This window comes from Stigmatopora nigra, chromosome 9 (genome assembly GCF_051989575.1).
Source record: "Stigmatopora nigra isolate UIUO_SnigA chromosome 9, RoL_Snig_1.1, whole genome shotgun sequence".
NCBI classification, from domain to species: Eukaryota; Metazoa; Chordata; class Actinopteri; order Syngnathiformes; family Syngnathidae; genus Stigmatopora; species Stigmatopora nigra.
In genome coordinates, this window is record NC_135516.1 from 13485998 (window position 1) to 13507719 (window position 21722).

The window sequence follows — 21722 nt, forward strand, 5'->3', positions numbered from 1 at the left end:
CATACATACACATATATACATATATATACACATATATACACATATATACACATATATACATATATACACATATATACATATATACACATATATACATATATACACATATATACACATATATACACATGTTTACACTTATACACGTATACATAATATCCTCTTGGGTTAAAACCTCCCCCAAGAAGCCCCATTTTTTTTCCCGAATCCCGTTTTCCCCGATCCCCGGCGGCACTCACAGTCTGTCGGCGCAGTTGTCCGGTCGGTCCAGATATCCTCCGTCCATGACAAACTTGAGCACCTGCTCATTTGAGAGTCCTTGGTAAGGCTGCTCGGCTTGCGTGCTGATCTCCCACAGCACCACCCCAAATGACCTGAACCACACAATCAAAAAATATATATTAATAATAAGATACAACGTATCAGGGAGACATTCCGGACAGACGGGTGACCGACCAGCAGTCCGAGTGCGCGGTGAAAACGCCATCTTTCAGGGACTCGGGCGCCATCCACCGGACGGGCAGCAGGCCCTTGCCTCCTTTGCGGTAGTAGTCCGTCTCGTAGATGTCACGGGTCATGCCGAAATCTGGACACAACGAAAACGGGTGCTCAAAAGTGAACCTAAACACACGAAAACATGTGAGATAAAAACACTATGCCAATGATACAAGTACCTCCTATTTTGACGGTAAAGTCTTGAGCCACCATGCAGTTTCTGGCGGCCAAATCACGATGGACAAACTTCTTGGCGTTGAGGTACGCCATGCCGTCAGCGATCTCCGCCGCCATCTGGATCATTTCCTTGAGCGTGGGGGGTGGGCGTCCCGGGTTGTTCTGAGGACCGCGCCGTTTGGTCAGTGGAGCGTCACCCCCCGCGAGCGAGAACACGCGCCGTGGCGAGCCTTACCTCGGATTCGGGGCGCAGAGAGCGTAGGTAGCTTTTCAAGTCCCCGTGGGTCATCAGTTCCATCACCACCAGAGTGGGCTGCCCTTTAGAAACCACGCCCAGTAGACGCACCTATCAAATATGACAAAAAAATGTTTTGAATGGGTTGTGTTTTAAGAGAAACGGGATGAAATGAGCCACAGTGTATGCTACATCTGAAAATAAGAAGCAAAGAGCCACTACAGGCTCGAGAGCCGCGTGTTCGATACCACTGCAATAGACAAATAGGAGTCAAGTCAAGCCAATTCAAGCCAATTCAAGCCAATTCAAGCCAATTCAAGGCAAGCCAATTCAAGGCAATTCAAGGCAATTCAAGGCAATTCAAGGCAAGGCAATTCAAGGCAATTCAAGTCAATTCAAGCCAAGCCAATTCAAGTTATTTCAAGCCAATTCAAGCCAAGTCAAGCCAAGTCAAGCCAATTCAAGGCAATTCAAGGCAATTCAAGGCAATTCAAGGCAATTCAAGGCAATTCAAGGCAATTCAAGGCAATTCAAGGCAAGGCAATTCAAGTCATTTCAAGTCATTTCAAGTCAATTCACGCCAAGTCAAGCCAAGCCAATTCAAGCCAATTCAAGCCAATTCAAGTTATTTCAAGTTATTTCAAGCCAATTCAAGTTATTTCAAGCCAATTCAAGCCAAGCCAAGCCAAGCCAATTCAAGCCATTTCAAGTCAATTCAAGTCAATTCAAGTCAAGTCAAGCCAATTCAAGTCAAGCCAGTTAAAGTCAGCGAGCTTACCACGTGATGACAGCTGAAGGCCTTCATGACGGAGGCCTCGTTGAGGAACTCGATCCTCTCGCGCAGGCTGGCCGACTCGTTGACCGTCTTGACGGCCACCCGCGTCTCGCTCTCGCCCTTGACCACGTCCTTGGCGAAGCCCTCGTACACCATGCCGAAGGAGCCCTGGCCCAGCTCGCGTAGGATTTTGATCTTGTCGCGAGCCACCTCCCACTCGTCCTCCTCGTACACTGCGTCATGGGGGCGTGGCCATTGCGTTCAGTCCACGGTAGGGTCGACCGGGCGGCGTTCGAGCTTCGGGAAACACTTACTGTCGTTAGCGCTGAGGTATTCGGGATTGGATGAGGCGTAGATGGGACCGCTTGGGCCTTGGGTTTGACTAAAAGCAACAAAAATCAGTTAAAAGTCAATCATAAATCGTGTTTTTTTTTGGTTCCAGGAGGAGGAAGCCTACTTCTTCTTGAACATGGCGTATCCCGCCATGGCGGCAAACAGCAGAAGTACGAAAATAATCGGCCCGATGACGATTTTGGCGATGTTGAGAGGATCTCCTGGGAAGAACAAAATGAAAAATTCTGACCTGAGAAGTCGTCTTTTAGGAGGATAAAGCGAGGGGGACTCACGGGCGTCTTCCACGTAGAAATAGGTGGGCTCGGTCCACGATCCGTTTCCCGCCAGGGACGTGGCTCGGATGCGGACCGTGTAGTTCCCAGAATGCATCACCCGTAGTTTGCAGCCTCGTGCGCTTTTGTACATGTTCCTTGATACGCAGTGGTGCTGCTCCTGTGTCGTGATGGTAAGCAAGATTTTTGGACTCGTTTGGTCATTTTTTTACTGTCTATTCGGATCATCTTTTAAATGATTTTTTTTAAGGGCCGTGGTCATCATTTTTTAATAGATGGCTGATTGGTTGCACTTTTGCACAACAAATGTTCGTTTCCATTGACAGATACAGTAATCCCTCGAATACCGCGGCTTAAACTTTTGCATAGTTCATATAAATATGAAAATCCACTTAAATCCAATTATATATGTATATGTATACTTATATATGTATGTATGTATGCATATGTATACTTATATATGTATGTATGTATGTATGTATGTATGTATATGTATACTTATATATGTATGTATGTATGTATGTATATGTATACTTATATATGTATGTATGTATATGTATACTTATATATGTATGTATGTATATGTATACTTATATATGTATGTATGCATATGTATACTTGCATATGTATACTTATATATGTATGTATGCTTATGTATACTTATATATGTATGTATGTATATGTATATATGTATACTTATATATGTATGTATGTATATGTATATATGTATACTTATATATGTATGTATGTATATGTATACTTATATATGTATGTATGCATATGTATACTTATCTGAATGTATATGAATATGTATGTATATGTATGTATATTTATTTATATATGTATGTATATGAATATGTATGTATATGTATGTATATTTATTTATATATGTATGTATATGTATATTTATTTATATATGTGTGTATACGTATATTTATTTATTTATGTATGTATATGTATATTTCTAAATGTATGTATATTTACATATATGTATTTTCCTGTGTCTGTATTCACACCCTCTTAAGAGATTTCCCAAATACAGAATGAATAAAGTTATCTCATGTAATCGAGGGATGACTATATAGACATGAAATCCATCATCTCAACTGGGAAAGCCGCTATCGAGTCATAGTGTCTTCCTCCCATTGACGGCGCCCATTTTGAGTCGGCGAGATTGCGCTTACCTCGACGTCCCCGATGCGCTTGTAGTTGACTTCGTAGAGGATGATCATGCCGTTGGGGGCGGCCGGCTCCTCCCAAGTGACGTACGCCGTCATGTCGGACACTTGGCACCTGATGGAGCCCGCGATGTTGTCGGCTTTGTCTGCGGGGGGCACGGACACGCGCCGGGTTTAGCTCGTGAGCCGTGGCGCCGTCGGGTGAGCGCTTTTCTACCTTCGGGCATGGTGCGGGCGCTGACGTAAGCGGCCATGCTGCAGCGGGCCGCGTCGGTCGGGTGGTTGCAGGCGTGGATTTCGATTTGGTAGCTGGTGAAGTGGCGCAGGTTGGAGATGACGGTGGACTCTTTGGCCAGGACCGTCACCACCGTCTTGGTGCTCTCGAACGTCTCCTCCTCCTCGGGGAAGGCGGTGCTTAAGAGCTGGCCCGAGGCGCCGGTGGGGAAAGGGCGTGTTCGGTTGGCCACGCCCATGGCCGAGCGCCGATCTCGCGAACGTCTGCGAGAAAAAAAACAACAAAAAATAACAGGCTTTATTTTCTTTGAAAAGATAACTATCGTCTTAAGTTGTATTCTATGATAAACAAGTATTTAGCAAACAGAAAATCATTTTGGTAACCGTAATACAGTGGTTCCTCGACATATGAGCAATTTGAGATACGAGTACTTTGAGATAAGAGTACTTTAAGATGCGAGTACTTTGAGATGCGAGTACTTTGAGGGGCGAGTACTTTGAGGGGCGAGTACTTTGAGGGGCAAGTACTTTGAGGGGCGAGTACTTTGAGGGGCGAGTACTTTGAGGGGCGAGTACTTTGAGGGGCGAGTACTTTGAGATGGGAGTACTTTGAGATGGGAGTACTTTGAGATGCGAGTACTTTGAGGGGCGAGTACTTTGAGGGGCGAATACTTTGAGATGCGAGTAATTTGAGATGCGAGTAATTTGAGAGGCGAATACTTTGAGATGAGAGTACTTAGAGATGAGAGTACTTAGAGATGCGAGTACTTAGAGATGCGAGTACTTAGAGATGCGAGTACTTAGAGATGCGAGTTATTTGAGATACGAGTAATTTGAGATACGAGTAATTTGAGATACGTGTACTTTGAGATGTGAGTACTTTGAGATGAGAGTACTTTGAAATGCGAGTAATTTGAGATGAGAGTACTTTGAGGGGCGAGTAATTTGAGATATGAGTAATTTGAGGTGCGAGTAATTTGAGGTGCGAGTACTTTTGAGTGTGTCTGCATCGTAATCCAAGTTCATTTAAGTTTGTTTATGTTATGTTGGCGTGCAAAAAGTCCTCACTTCATCTCAAAGACTTCGTTGTGGAGGTAGTTCTCAAAGGTCTTGCGGTACTCCAGCTCCTCCTTCTCCTTCTTGAGCTCCTTGTCGGTCTTGGGGCAGGCGCAGCATCGCGTGCCCGGGCCCACCTCTTCCGTCTGGTTCCACTTTTGCTCCTCATCGCCGTCCACCTGAGTGGGGACCCGCGAGGGCAGCTTCATTCCTGCCCACACGGATGAAGGATGCCATTACTAAAGGAGAGCGGCTCCGGCACCCTCACACACACACGAACACACAGTATAGACCAGATGTGGGCAGAATGCATTAAAATACAAAAATATGGCTAAAAAGGGTGAAAATAATTGTATGGTGAACCTATAGAAATCATAGAAAATAGATTTTTATGAATAAAAGAAAATATATATTCTAAGTAAGAAAAGAATAGAGGCAAAAATATTGGGAAAAATCCATTGACAAAAAAATTAAGTTTAAATGATGAACACTATAATAATAACTATGCCTATATATTCATATTCAAATATAAATTGACAATGAAATTTTGTTGTCTTTGATAGTCAGGAGACATTATATTTGCACTTTTTTTAAATTTTAAGCTAAAAATAGACTCAATTTACTAAATACGGCGTTTTTTTGCTCACTCAACTCAATGAGAACTCGCACATGTTCGAGGGGACACAACTGCGGGGACGGACGGCGTGTCTTTTGCCATTTATCGTCTGCAAAGATGGGTCAAGGGCGGGTGACCGATACGCCCCAGGGTGCACGCCATTATCTACACCAGACATGGGCAAACTACGGCCCGCGGGCCACATACGGCCCCGTTAGGCTTTTTAATCCGGCCCACCGACATGGTCCAAATGTTTTTTTTGTCCTTTTTTTCTGTTTATGTTTCATATGTACTGTTAACGGATGCACTTTTTTATATATTATCGTATCTTGTGCTGACCCCGCCCATCTGTGAAATTTTTAAAGTCAATGTGGCCCCCCCGTGGGCCCAAAACTTGGTTCGATTTCTCACCCTTTTGACAGTAATCGAACTTGTAGAGCTCGCTGGCCTCGGCCTGCCGTTGACAAAAGACCAAGTAGTGCGTGATGTTGCCGTTGGGGTCGTTGGGGGGCTTCCATTTTAGGATGATCTGGGAGGACGAATTGGACGAGGAGATGGGGTCCAAAGGTACGGACGGTTCTGTTAAAACAAAAGAATAACATTCAAAATTCAATTTTTTAAAAGCCATGTTGTTTAATGGTCAATAGATAGGGACGTGATCATAAAAATGTATCATAATTAAAAAAGATAAATGTATCTGTACGTCTCAGTCTTGTAAAAAAAGAAATGACAGTTGTACATTCAGAGAAAAAGTCTAAAATTACAAAAAATAGTCAAAAATGACAAAAAATTGTCTAAAATTACAAAAAGTGTCTAAAATTACAAAAAAATGTCTAAAATTACAAAAAAATTGTCTAAAATTACAAAAAAATTGTCTAAAATTACAAAAAAAATGTCTAAAATTACAAAAAATAGTCTAAAATTACAAAAAAAGTCTAAAATTACAGAAAAAATAGTCTAAAATGACAAAAATAGTCAAAAAATGTAAGAAAATAGCAATTCTGGGAAAAATAATCATGATTTTGCATGAATATAGTAAGATTAAGGGAGGGCGTGGTCAAAAAAATTGTTTAAAAAAAGGTTTTTAGAAAAGAAAATAACTTTTTTTGTGATTGTATAGTTACGTTTTGTCATGTTAAAATGTTATAATTTTTCTCTAAAAAAAATCCAAATCTTACTGGTGGCGTTGGTGCGCACATAGATGATGTCACTCTTGGCGCCGTTGACCTGGTGCTCGTCCGAAGCCGACAGCTGCGTCTTGACCATGATGGCGTACTGCGTCCAGGGCTTGAGAGGGAGTATCAGGTGGCCCGGTTCCGTGTGGTCCCGCTCGCCCTCGGTGGAGCGAGGGGGCGGGTCCACGTCGGCGATCACCCAGCTGTTGGAACCGCACGCGTCCTGCCCGTCGAACTCTGTCACGTTTTGAAACGGCCTGAAAAGACGAAGGACGGCGCTCACAAGTCATGCTCCCATGGCCGCTGTAGTGGGTGGGAGCTACTTACGCTTCTTTGTAGAGCACCATGAATCCCAACAGGTCTCGGAAGTCCGGAGGCCAGAAGGCTTCCCACTTGACCATGATCTTATCGCTCATGGTTCGGATCAGCGTAAACTTCAGGACGTGATTCTCACCTGAACAAACACAAATTTGAACGGAGGATGAAAATGACATGAGTGAGACACGCCAATCATTTTCATCAGTTAGGAGCTTATTATATCTGGACATAACAGTATTTTTCCCTCTATTCGGCACACACATTTTGGCTGGCTTTGCCACTTATATAAATAATAATCCAGTGTGTGTATGTATATATGTGTGTATATATATGTGTGTATATGTGTGTGTATATGTATATATGGGTATATATGTGTGTATATGTGTGTATATGTGTATATATGAGTGTATATGAGTGTATGTATGTGTATAAATGTGTATATATGTGTATATATGTGTATAAATGTGTATACATGAGTGTATATAAGTGTATATATGTGTATATATGTGTATATATGTGTATATATGTCTGTATATGTGTATACATGAGTGTATATACGTGTATATGTGTATATATGTCTGTATATGTGTATACATAAGTGTATATGTGTATAAATGTGTGTATATGTATATATAAATTTATGTACAAATATATATATGTATTTATATGTATGTATATATCTGAATATGTGTACATGTGTGTATATATATATATATATATATATATATATATATATATATATATATATATATATATATATATATATTTATATATATATATATATATATATATATATATATATATATATATATATATATATATATATATATATATATATATATATATATATATATATATATATATATATATATATATATATATATATATATATATATATATGTATATATGTATATATATATATATATATATATATATATATATATGTGTATATATACATACATATGTATATATATAAAATTTGAAAACAAAATTTAAAGGGTTTATTTGGTAGTTTTGTGAGGTCAGTGGAGCGAATTAGATAATTTACATATAAAGTACACCTCTACTTACAACATTTTTACATGTATATATTACTGTTTCTGATAGATGAAAATGGCTCCTAACCCCACAAAGTACCTTATAGGCCCTAGCGATTTATATATTTGTTCCCCTCCCTTTTTTTAAGTGGGCACATCTTTTGTGGACTTACACGAGGCCTGGTCGCCGTTGGTTTTGGAGGCGATGTCGTTTTTGCGCTGGCGGGTGCCGGCCACTTGCTCCATCTTGCGAATCTCCGACATGCACAACTTGGAGTTGTAGTGGAAGAAGAGGCGTCCCTTGAGGATGCTCAACTTGTGCTTGGACCAGTCCCAAAGCTGTCGTAGGTTCTGGTTATCCAGAGCGTAGAAGGAGTAATTGCTGTTGGGAAGAAAGATGATGAAGAAAATCCTCTTCTTCTTCTTCATTGAAAAAGCCCAAGAGAGGGGTAGACTGAAACTCACCCGATTTCCGTCTCCTCCCCGCGAATCAGGCGAAGCTTGCGGAAGAAGGACAGGGAAACCAAGGCGTAGGAGCGCCGCACTGTCAGATAGCCCGTGATTTCCTCCAGCTGGCCCAGGCTTGCCTCTAACTCTGCCGCTATGTTATCTGTCGGGTGGTAGGGGGGAGATAATACAGTCATCCCTCAAATATCACGGCTTCACTACATGGTGGTTTTTATTTCAGGGGGAAACTAGCATTTAAAAAAAACATATATGTATATATTTGGATTTTTTTTAAAATAGGGGTACCATATTTTCACGACTATAAGGCGCACAGCATTATAAGGCGCACCCTCAACGAATGACATTTTTCCATATATAAGGCGCACTGTATTATAAGGCGCACTGTCTATTTTGGAGAAAATGTAAGTCTTTTAAGTGCGCCTTATAGTGGTGAAAATACGGTAATTGCTATTGACTTCCAGGTATGAAGCACTCGCTACTTTACAGTCACCTCTAGAGCCAGCCATTGTTGATGTTTTGGATTTTTTTGTATAAAATCTTGCAGTGGGGGAGGAGCTATATGATGGAAGATTTGGTAAACTAATATGGCATCTGCATATTTAACACTATTGAGTATTCAGTTCAGGCCTTTGTGTTTTTTTAATATCCGACAGTGGTGGTTTTTGGTTGTCTGTTTTTTCCATATATAAGGCGCACTGGATTATAAGGCGCACTGTCTATTTGGAAGAAAATTTAAGACTTTTAAGTGCGCCTTATAGTCGTGAAAATACGGTAACCATACTTTGCAGTGTTTGGTTTATAGTCCACTTAAGTCCACTCACTTCCTCCACGTAGGTTGATAACCAGGCTGCCGTTGAGGATGGTGCATCCCATCAAGGATTGCGCCGCCGTGACCGAGTCCACCGTTTTCAAGCCCATGCAAACTTTGGGGCACAACCCGGCGCAAGGCGTGCAGTTCAACCTGTGGAGAACAAGCAGGTGCTGATAAGTTTTGCCCTTGGAAGCGACGTAAATAGACGTCCAATCGCCCGGTTAATGTTTAGGCAAGTTATCTGGAACTTTATTTGTAAAGCCTTCACTTGAATTGAATTTCTAGACTGGTTAAGAGAAATGACATGACATTGTATCGGCCTCCAAAATGACTAAATATGGTTCCTTATTTCCAAAAGTTAACAACGACATGCCGCCCGTGTGTTTATCTAGCCATAAACAGTCTGACGCTTTAGCGTGCGGTAAAGTTTATACAAACACGGTGCGTGGAATGGGAGCATTAGCGCTGATGCTAACAGGGGGCTAAAGTAGGTATTAGTGGGCAGGAACAATAGCGATGCCGCCATTCCGCCTTTTAGGCCATTAGCTAACAAATGTGTTTGCCTGACATCTTGACTCCTGAGAGCAGCTTTCAAATATATACTATTACATAACAAAAAAACAATAACACAGAATATATAGTAAGTGTGTGATGAATTGTTAACATTTTGGCTGAGCTGAATCTACTAAATGAGCCAGTTTTACGTTTTATAGTCCGGGCGACCAAACGTCCGGGCGACCAAACGTCCGACCAGGAGTTATATCTCGTGACCGGACGTTTGGTCGCCAGTCTTTTACCTATATTTATGAGAGAGAGTTTAGTATCTAAGTACTATTTAATATCTAAGTACTGTGTAATATCTAAGTACTGTTTAATATCTTAGTACTGTTTAATATCTAAGTACTACTTAATATCTAAGTACTATATAATATCTAAGTACTGTTGAAACCAGCTCTCAAAATTATATTCATGAGAGAGAGTTTAATATCTAAGAGATAATTTAATATCTAAGAAATGTTTAATATCTAAGTACTGCTAAATATCTATGTACTGCTTAATATCTAAGTACTGTTTAATATCTACGTACTGCTAAATATCTAAGTACTGTTTAATATCTAAGTACTGCTAAATATCTATGTACTGCTTAATATCTAAGTACTGTTTAATATCTACGTACTGCTAAATATCTAAGTACTGTTTAATATCTAAGTACTGCTAAATATCTATGTCCTGTTTAATATCTACGTACTGCTAAATATCTAAGTACTGCTTAATATCTGAGTACTGCTTAATATCTGAGTACTGCTTAATATCTGAGTACTGCTTAATATCTAAGTACTGCTTAATATCCAAGTACTGCTTAATATCCAAGTACTGTTTAATATCTATGTATTGCTAACTATCTAAGTACCGTTTAATATCTAAGTACTGCTTAATATCTAAGTACTGCCTAACATTTAAGTACTGTTTTCAACAGTACTTAGATATTAAACTCTGTCTCATGAATATATTTTGAGAGCTGGTTTCAACAGTAAACTCTCTGTCACCAAAAGACCGGCGACCGACAATAAAAGCCATCGAATTCCACATTTTGACGTCGGCGCACTTACGAGGAAGAATTGACGGTGGTGTAGCCGGAGGGACACTCGGGGACGCAGGCGCCGTTGTGGATGACGTACTCGTGGCAGTCGGGGCTCTTGCTGCGCTCCTTCTCGCGCTTGCACCTGTCGTGGAGCTCCTGGCAGAAGGCCGAGGAGACGCAACGCCAGCCTTTGAAGGTGTAGAATCCGTGGGGGCAGCGTTCCACGCAGCCGCTTTGGTGCTGGAGACCCCGGCAGGCCACGCAATGCGCCGGAGATGCCGGTTCCACGCAGCCTCCCAAGCACTGTTCGTGGCAGCATTGTTGATCTCGGGTGCAGGCTCGGTGTTTGCAGTGGACGGGACACACTGAGTGGACGGAGACACAAATGTCAAAGGTCACGGAAGGTTGCACACTCACTCCAAATCTTTGATTTTTTTGGGTCTTTTTAGGAGATGTCTCATCTGGGACGCCCAAAATTTGAAAAAATAAAAACACATGCATTATTTATAATGTAAATAGTTGCAAGTCATATAAAAGGTATTGTTATGTCTTATTTATTTATGGGTTCATGGAAAGGACAATTTTTTTTTGGTTCAACATTGTATTTTCTGGACTATAAGGCGCAATTCTTGTTATATTTCGGCCAAAGGTGCCATTTTTTGCTTTAAAATTAAAATAAACCCCAAAAAATTGATTTTTGGGGCTAGCGCGGCTATTTTCCGGACTATAAGCCGCAGTTCTTGTTATAGTTTGGCCAAGGGTGCCATTTTTTGCTTTAAAATTAAAATAAACCCAAAAAATGCGATTTTTGGGGCTAGCGCGACTATTTTTCGGACTATAAGGCGCAATTCTTGTTGTATTTCGGCCAAGGGTGCCATTTTTTGCTTTAAAATTAAAATAAACCCCAAAAAATTGATTTTTTGGGCTAGCGCGGCTATTTTCCGGACTATAAGCCGCAGTTCTTGTTATGGTTTGGCCAAGGGTGCATTTTATTTATTTATTTTTATCATTCACACATTATTATGCCATTTCACATGTCATTTTAACATTGAAAATCAAGAAAAAAATCAAATAAACCCCAAAAAAAATTTTTTTCCTATTAACTGCATTTTTTGGGCTAACGCGACTTATGGCCCGAAAAATATGGCGCCCTGAATACAACAGACTGCTAAGTGAGTACATCCAGAAGGAATTAAGAGCTTCCTATGAGGTTTATGTCTTGAAAAAGTGCTCATCAGCCAAAGCCAAATCCTTCATTGAGCTACGGTCAGCAGGCTAGGGATCATCTTGTCGTGAGCTAACGAGCGTTATTGTATCCAAACACCAGGGGTCCTAAACTCACTCGACACCAGACGACGTAAGTGACCAGAGGATTTAAAGGGCCGGCGGGAAGTAGAGAAAAACGACGGTTGATGTCTTTTGCAAGCCCAACACTTTTGCAATGTGAAACTTGTGAGTAACAAGTGACTCAATATCAACATTTTTTTTTGTTTTTTTAAAGAAAAGAACATGGGTGTACAGACACTCACCTACTTAGGAACAATCGTAAGGAAGAGGCAAAACATTTCACTTGAAACCAAAGTGGCAATAATAAAGAAGCTTGATGAGAGTGAGAAAGTGGTGAGCGTTACACGGGAATACAACTTGAATGTAAACAGTATTACAGTACTGTATGTATTCTCTCTATTGTATTAAATGTTTTTCAGTACAAACCAATTCTGGTTACTTATTCAAGCCTTAAAAAATACAAATGCATGTATATAAACCTTTAATATACTTATATAGGCCTTAAATATAGAATATATTACAAAATATAGCACTGAATCAACTTCAATTTGAACAATTTCAACTCCTGAACAATTTCAACTCCTGAACAATTCCAACTCTCGAACAATTTCACCTTATGACCAAATTCAACTTATGACCAATTTTAACTTATGACCAATTTTAACTTATGACCAATTTCAACTTATGACCAATTTCAACTTATGACCAATTTCAACTTATGACCAATTTCAACTCCTGAACAACTTCAACTCCTGAACAACTTCAACTCCTGAACAACTTCAACTTATGACCAATTTCACCTTATGACCAAATTCAACTTATGACCAAATTCAACTTATAACCAATTTCAACTTATGACCAATTTCAACTCCTGAACAATTTCAACTCATGACCAATTTCAACTTATGACCAACTTCAACTTATGACCAACTTCAACTTATGACCAATTTCAACTTATGACCAATTTCAACTTAAGACCAATTTCAGCTTATGACCAATTTCAACTTATTAACAAGCACTCTGAACTTAACTCGTTTCCTAAGTAAGGGAGCGTCTGTATTTAGTATTTCTGAACATTAACAAAGTGATCCAGGAATTGACTACCCAAAGAAATACACGGTTAAACAATAGATAAGAGAAGAAGCATAGAGTGATATTTTTGGGCTTTGAAGGGCAGTCATAAAAGAACAAGGTGGCGATTTCGTGCGTGCGTATGCATATGTGTGTTTGTAATAATAAGCTTGTTATGTCATATTAGATCAGGTGTGTGTGTGTGTGTGTGTGTGTGTGTGTGTGTGTGTGTGTGTGTGTGTGTGTGTGTGTGTGTGTGTGTGTGTGTGTGTGAGAGAGAGAGAGAGAGAGTTGTTGGTCGAGTGTAAATGTGAGGCCAAGGACATCAGGTACTTTGAGGTAAACAAGTCTGTGGAAAACAAAATCAACTGCTCTCATTCACTGTATGAATAAAAAAAAAAAAAAAAAAAACGTGGGTTTGTTTGGGTGTCGTCATGCTTTTTTTTAAATTAAAGGCTTGCCGAATGGAGCAAAAAAAAAAACAATAATAGTAATAACAGCTGACTAGCACCAGGCCACGTGTGTCAAAGTGGCGGCCCGGGGGCCAAATCTGGCCCGGGAAAGTCCATGATGAGGGTCGAATTTCTGTTTTAGGATTAAATTAAAATGGAGTATAGATGTATATTAAATTTCCAGATTTTATCACTTTTAAATCAATAATTGTCATTTTTTCATCCATTTTTTTCTGTATTTTTGGTTCAAAAATCATTTAAAAATATATATTAAAAAAAGCTAAAATAAACATTGTTTTAGTTCTATAAAAAATGAATATTCAGGGCTGTTAATCCACTTCTTTTAATCCTTTTATTAAAAAAAAAAATCTAAATATTATATCTTAAATGGTCCGGCCCACAAAAAATGTCACATGATTGGTTTTCTTGCATGGAAAGTACCTTAAATTCAGACTTAAATTTAATTGTGAAAAGGGTCTATTTTCCCCTTTTCAATGACCCTGCACCCCCCTTACTGTTCTTTTGCCACCTCTAAAGGAAGCATATGTATGTGTTACAGCAACATGAGAATGGCAGCCAGAGTGGGAACGTGAGAAGGGGGCCGAGGGGCACCATGTGAGGGGAAAACAAATGATATAACCGCCTCCTCCTACCTAACAGCGAGTAGCTAAAGCCAGCAAAGTGTAGTAGTACAACACTTTAGCCTAAAGTTTACGTCCAAACTTATGTTATTCCTCCTTCCACTTTGCTTTGGCTAGAAACGAGTCCAGATCCGACCGAGGCCAGTTCCAGGCCGGAGAATCGTGGTTCCACTAGATCCACCCTCCACCTGAGCCAATGTGTTGGCTAGCTGGGGAGGTTAGCTATTCAAATGAAACAACCCCCCTGACTGCCCTATATCTTAGACCGGGGCCCCCCAGATTTAAGCCTATAGGACGCTTTCAGATGGTAGTTTCTCAGAGATTCTTACAGAAAAAAATGCTAAACAAGAGGAAGACACGCCCCCCAGATTTAACCCTTAAGGAGGCGGATGTACTGTAATAGCATGTCCACTACACAAGTGAAGTGAAGACATACATTGTAACGTTTGGTCGCCATTCTTTTGGTCGCCGGTGAAATGGTGACAGAAACCAGCTCTCAAAATTATATTCATGAGAGAGAGTTTAATATCTAAGAGAGAGAGTTTAATATCTAAGTACTGTTTAATATCTAAGTACTGTTTAGTATATAAGGACAGTTTAATATCTAAGTACTGTTTAATATCCAAGTACTGTTTAATATCTAAGTACTGTTTTAAATCTCAGTACTGTTTAATATCAAAGTACTGCTTAATATCTAAGTAGTTTAATATCTAAGTACTGTTGAAACCAGCTCTCAAAATATTATTCATGAGAATTTAATATCTAAATATCTACTGTTTTCAATAGTACATATAGATAGATATTAAACTCTCTTTCTTAGATATCAAACTCTCTCATGGTTATAATTTTGAGAGCTGGTTTCAACAGTAAAGTCTCCGGGGACCAAAAGTCTGGGGACCAAAAGTCCGGGGAACAAAAGTCCGGCGACCAAAAGTCCGGCGACCAAAAGTCCGGCGACCAAAAGTCCGGCGACCAAAAGTCCGGCGACCAAAAGACCGGCGACCAAAAGACCGGCGACCAAAAGACCGGCGACCAAAAGACCGGCGACCAAAAGACCGGCGACCAAAAGTCCAAGAAAGCAATTTCAATATTAAGATGATGATGAATTATGTTGATGCAAAGCAACTACGGCCAGGCCTATGAGTCAGTCATTTAAAGGGGCTACAATTGACGTGACCAATTCATTTGGAGGCAGCGTCCACAGCCAATATAGTTGATCCTAAAATGTCTATTCTGAACGGAAAGAAGCATCCCGGCATCTGCCCTGAAATTACTCTGTGGTGTCATTTTGCATCTGGCCCGAAACAACCGCCTCGTGCGTCAAGTTTGTATGGGGAAGGCAAAAAAAAAAAAAAAATGCTAAACGGCGTGCCGAAAGGGTGCTAAACGGTCATTAAAATTCCGCTGCAATGACAAGGGCGGTATTTATTTTCTTGAATTTTTTACTTCAACACTGGATCTTTTCATTCACGTGCAACCATCAAAGTTTCGGCACTTCTAAAAATATAATATGATATTAATAATTTGATAAAACTGGCATATTTGGCAGTTCTAAAAATATAGTATATCTAATATTATTAATTTGGTAAAAATTAGCATCGTATTTGGCAGTTCTAAACATATAACAAATACAATATTAATAATTTTGTAAAAACTGGAATAGTATTTGGCAGTTCTAAAAATATAATAAATATAATATTAATAAATAAGTAAAAGGTTGCATGGTATTTGGCAGTTCGAAAAATATAATATTAATAATTTTGGTAAAAACTGGCCTAGTATTTAGCAGTTCCAAAAACATAATAAATACATAATATCATCAAAATATATAAAAAGTTCTTCTCATAACCGAACCATTTAAAATCCCAACTTAACTTAAAACACCAAACAGGTTCGTTAGTAAATCACTAGTTAGTCAACATGCTCATATGTCAAGATAAACAAATACTAATGTCATCCAAGTATGCAAATCATCTAGAAAAAAAGACTGGAAAAACTTGCTGAGTAAGTGCTAGCTAGCTAGCTAGCTGAGCTAATTGAGTTCATCACGTTCAGAGTTCACAAAAACAATACAAAGAGTCAAACGTGACTCATCCTAATGACCACACTATATATAAATATATTTGTTTTTGTTCTTCTTGGTAAGCCTTGCTATCGGGGCCGAGCCTTCGGGGGTGAAAACAAGGTAAACAATTTCATTAGCCACTACCGCTCCAGAACTAGAAAAACAACATGGCTGAGGAAGAGGAGGAAGAGGAGGAAGAGAGGTACTTTGTATTTTTTAAATGCAATAGTGTGGTTGCCACCTAAAAGCAGGACATCCAGCTTTGTCCGTGACTGGAATAGAAATAATAAACACATTCAGCGATGATGGGGCAATTAAGGTTCCTTTCGGACTGGCCAATGACGCACGAGATGGCGTTCGGACTCTCGACTTCCTTCCGGCCTTTTGCTGTCAATCCAAAACAATTGAAATTCGAATTAATTTAGACTAAATGTTGACTCAGAGAGTCTTGTTAGGTCAAATATATACAAAATGGCCGCTGAGATTGTTAATTAGAAGAAGAAAAAACTTGAAAGTGGGATAAAAACAACAACAAAATGATTCTAGTATGTTAAAAAATATTAAAAGCTGTTATCAAGGTCAGGGGGGGGGGGGGGGGGGGGGAATTTATGGCTCGGGAGCCACATTTGGCTCTTTTTGATAGGTGGATTTTGCTTTTGGCTGAAACTGAGCTAATATATGGACAATAATAATCTTCCATTTTGTTTAAATTTGACCTTTTTGCATGTATACTCATTGATTCTCATCAGCAAAATAAAGAATTCTGATACTTTTTTGACTTTAAAAGTGGTAAAATGACAAAAAAATATATACATTTTCATGTATTTGTACTTTTTTGTCAATTCTGAAATGGCTCACCAGGAATAACATTTAAAAATATGAATTGTTTATGACTATTTCTCTATCCAAAAAGTTCTAGATAGTAGTGATTCATGTTTCCTCTAATTTTTCATGTAAAACAGGCTGTAAAATACAAAAAAACATAAGAATGGACAGAGCTACTACCACTGGCTGTCGTGTAAAAGGCGCCATCATGGGGAAGGGGGTAAAAAAACAAAGTTTGGATTTCATTTACTGCGCGCCATATGATGGCTGCTGCGCAGAGAAGATGAGAATAGTGCGTAATTGCATTGGGAACATTGGTGCTGATGTAGATAATCAACTTTAGGGGTAAAGGGCAAATTGCCTCCTCTTGTCAAGATGTCCTAGATGCGGAAATGATGCCGCATGACAAGGTTGTCTGCACTCGTTTCAGCCAATCAAATTAAGGCTAACCTGTCTAGTGTCTAGACTACACCAAGATTTGAATGGAGCCTTAAAAGATGACTTGGCTCTTTTCTTATTGAATTCACAGCAAGGCAAGCCAAAATGGTTCACCTTGACAGTCTGTAAAATTGAGGAAAAATTTATATATGTATATATTTTTTTTTAAAACATTTTTGCTATGATGAGTTTTCGTTTTCTGAGCTCAACAACCGTCGGCTCATTAAAACAAAGCCTGGGCTTGAATAAACAACACCTGGCGATTGTTTGCACAGACAAATATGATATTGTCTCTTTCATAGACGACATAGGAGAAGGCTTCAAAGATGCTGAATGTACTGCCTAAACCAGACATGGGCAAACTACGGCCCGTTGGCCACATACGGCCCGTTAGGCTTTTTAATCCGGACCACCGACGACGTTGTCAAATAATGTTTTTTTCTCCAAGATGGCGCCGTTAAGCGGAAGCCAGTGGCAGTAGTTCTGTCCACTCTTATTTGTTTTTCGTGTTTTACAGCCCCTCCATCTTGTTTTAAATGCCATTTTAATATTTCTTAATACATTCCTTTTTACTTGACTTTGTACTTTATATTTTTACTTGAATGATGAGTGAGGAGTATGTTAATACTTTAGTCCTTTTTTCTGTTTATGTTTCATATGTACTGATAACGGATGCACTTTTTTATATGTATCGTATCACGTGCTGACCCCGCCCATCTGTCAATTATTTAAAGTTTTAAAGTCGAGGTGAAAGTTGTGCATCAGTGGGCGGCTTATACGAGGGAAAATGTCAAATTCAACAATTTTAAGGGTACGGCTTATACGCGGAGGTGGCTATTATGCGGAAAAAATACAGTATGTGCTCCTATAAGTGTTAATATATCAAATCCATTAATGCTAATGTTGATTAGAGCAACGTAGGCATCTGACATTCTGGCCTTTAACGTCTCTCGGGCTCATTTAAAGTCTTTTATCGACAATCAACAGCCATATTTAGCGCTTTAGGTCATTGTGCCATCAGTTGCTAGGTCAAAAATACGAAGCGTGCCTGTAATTGTCTCTTTTGTTGCCACAATTCTCTGCTGGCGTCGTTCCACGTTCACTTTGGTTGCGTTGCCCTTCATAGCAAGGACGAGAAGAAAATTAAATTGTGTTTGACTCAATACAAAGCAAATCTAAAGGGTGACTCATTGCCAGTACCGCGTAAGAACAGATGTTCTGCACAATGAAATTTCTACAGATAAAATTGTCCAAAAAAAAAATTTTTAGTCCGCTTTCCAGACTTAATCTGGTTTGAAATCCAACAATGCGCCTGTAAATCCAACTTTGATTGATTATGATCCTTACACAGTCGTACAGTTCTTTAATGCAAGGTTAGAAAAACGTTGTTATTCCCTTTTCTAACCAAAATATATATACAAATATATAATTATTATTTTTTCCGGTCTCCAAGGTCTGTTTTCATTCAAACTTAAAACTAAGGATGACTTTAAAGATGATTCATCCACAGATGATGTTGATTTGAGACCATTTCATTATGAAGCAAAGGCCTTTTATTAACGTAGTAATCAACTCTTTGAGATTCTCAAAACCTGATTTGCAAATCAAACAAATGAAAGTGAAAAATAAAAAAGGCCTGAAGCAAACCCACTAATGTTCCCTCTAATTTTTCGTTGGTCTGGGCAGAAAAACAACCTCCCTTGAGCGCATTGACTACCAGTGTGAGCGCCATCATTGGTCGCTATGGGTATTACACCTGTTATAAGCAGATGCATGTCAATATTCCCTCTAATTTGTCATGTAAAACATGCTGTCAAACACAAAAAACATAAGAGTGGACAGATATACTGCCACTGGCTGCCGCGTAAACGGCGCCATCATGAGGATAGGGGTAAAAAAAAAAAAAAAAAAAAAGTTTGGATTTTATTTACTGCGCGCCATATGATTGCTGCTGCGCAGAGAAGACGAGAGTAGTGTGCAACAAGTGGTGAAAAAATAAATAAATAAATAAAAGGCCGGAAGCAAAGCCACCCAAGTGAATTTAAGAGTCTTGAATTCCCTGCGAAAAAGACTCCGTCTCACTCTCTTAAGTCGGCGGTAGCTCGAAAGCCAACACGCGTGCGTGAACACGGCGCCAGATTTTCCCCCGGAGCTGACTTCAGCGCTCTGGCACCGCCCCGGAGTTGCACCCTACGAACCCTGGGCCGCCGGGCTCCTGGAGCCGGTCCCGTGGAATCCCAGACATTTCAGGGATCCCGGGATTGAAGGGCGGGGCTTATCTCTCCTCTACTAAAGCCTTCCCATTTGATCTGTTTGGAAGTATACACACAATTGGATTGGATAACTCTATTCAGCTTGTATTCAGGCAATTTCATTGTGATAGTAGCTAGAAAAGGCATTATAAGTTAGACCAGGGGGGCAAACTTTTGGGCCCGGGGGCCATATTGACTTTAACAGATGGGCGGGGTCAGCACAAGATATGATACATATAAAAAAGTGCATCCGTTAACAGTACATATGAAATATAAACAGGAAAAAGGACTCAAGCATTAACATACTCCTCACTCTTCATTCAAGTAAAAAGTATATAAAGTACAAAGTCAAGTATGAAAAGAAATGTATTAAAAAATATTAAAATGTCATTTAAAAAAAGATAGAAGGGCTGTAAAACACGAAAAAACAATAAGAGTGGACAAAGCTACTGCCACTGGCTTCTGTGTAACGGCGCCATCTTGGAGAAAAAAAACCAAAACCATTATTTGGACAACTTTGGTGGGCCGGATGAAAAAGCCTAAAGGCCCATATGTGGCCCTCGGGCCGTAGTTTGCCCACTTCTGCTCTATTCAGTCATTTTTTTAGCGTCAAATACGGCTTATATGCGAGAAAATACGATCCAATCACCATCATTTAGTCAAACAGAGACAAACTAACAACAAATCTCCAAACTTAGATCCAAATGTCCAACTTTAATCCCGCCTCCAACCAGACCTGACCAAATCTAATTTAAGAACAGCAGTGTGAACAAGAAGTACACGACGAGAGGGGGGATTTGAGGGGGTTGTTTTGTCCGGTCACACAGCCCACTTGCTCCATCATAAAAGTGTCAAGTTCCGCTATCCGTCTCTGGTGTCCATTCATAATCCAACAACGGAAACAGCAGAATAAAGACGGGAAACAATCGGTACCGACACTCCGTCAACGCGAATGACGGTAATTACGCGGAGTGGGGAAAAAAACGATGCCCCGCGTACCAGCCAAGGAAGTCAGGGACCTCGCCAAGTGTCCTCATCCGTCCATCCGTCCACCCTATGGACCGCTACCCCCACTGTTCCTTCCTCTGGCAAAAGATGGATGGTTTTGTGTGCAATCACACTATACCGTTATTCGTCGTCTGTATCTTAGCAGCAGAAGTAAACAATAGCAAACCTTCATGGTTATGTCCAAATACACAAACCGACTCTGAAAATCTGTCCAAACATGATGGACATTCTTCATAACGTCAAGGAAATACCCCATTGGCAGAGTGTCATTACTTATACAGCAAAATGGCTGCGTTTAGTGTATTGGGTACAGGTCAAGGACAGTAATTAAGAACTGCAAAGGATACTACTACTTAAAAAATACATAAATAAAAGACAAATGCTTGTAAACTGGAACGATACTATGTTTACAAAGTCTTCTGGAACAAAGCTCCTCTCCTTCACTGCAAGATTTTGTACGTAATAAGTATGACATATCAAAAACAAGAGCTGGCTCCAGAGGTGACTGTGTAGTAGTTCCCATCAGAAAGAATGCATTCAGCCAAAGCACCTTTTCTGTTCATATTTATCATATCAGCTTAACATATCATGTTAAGACCTACTGTATGCATACACGTTCACTATGTGTTTGTATATATGTACATCTATGTGTATCTATGTGTATGTATATATGTACATCTATGTGTATGTATATATGTACATCTATGTGTATGTCTATGTGTATGTATATATCAGCAACACATTTATTTATATATTTATTCATGTATTTATTTATATATTTATTCATGTATTTATTTATATATTTATTCATGTATTTATTTATTAATTTACTTATGACCTATCTATTGATGTCTAAAAATGTCTTTTTCTGTGTCTGTATTCTCACTCTCTCACTATTGTGTG

At 39.5% G+C, this 21722-nt stretch overlaps 1 protein-coding gene across 1 annotated transcript in view; it reads right to left on the reverse strand.

Annotated features, from left to right (window-relative positions):
* Window positions 1–21722, reverse strand: part of insra (insulin receptor a) — a 38455-nt gene that overhangs the window by 2351 nt on the left and 14382 nt on the right. Inside the window, exons 3-20 of the mRNA XM_077724533.1 lie at window positions 10809–11145; window positions 9209–9348; window positions 8385–8529; window positions 8093–8301; window positions 6892–7018; window positions 6568–6821; window positions 5801–5968; window positions 4786–4984; window positions 3701–3981; window positions 3490–3629; window positions 2306–2465; window positions 2137–2233; window positions 1994–2061; window positions 1683–1912; window positions 905–1015; window positions 672–831; window positions 454–583; window positions 237–371 (exon numbers count right to left, since the gene is read on the reverse strand). Of these exons, the coding sequence (XP_077580659.1) occupies window positions 237–371; window positions 454–583; window positions 672–831; window positions 905–1015; window positions 1683–1912; window positions 1994–2061; window positions 2137–2233; window positions 2306–2465; window positions 3490–3629; window positions 3701–3981; window positions 4786–4984; window positions 5801–5968; window positions 6568–6821; window positions 6892–7018; window positions 8093–8301; window positions 8385–8529; window positions 9209–9348; window positions 10809–11145 (3091 nt within the window). The remainder of the gene's footprint in view (window positions 1–236; window positions 372–453; window positions 584–671; window positions 832–904; window positions 1016–1682; window positions 1913–1993; window positions 2062–2136; window positions 2234–2305; window positions 2466–3489; window positions 3630–3700; window positions 3982–4785; window positions 4985–5800; window positions 5969–6567; window positions 6822–6891; window positions 7019–8092; window positions 8302–8384; window positions 8530–9208; window positions 9349–10808; window positions 11146–21722) is intronic.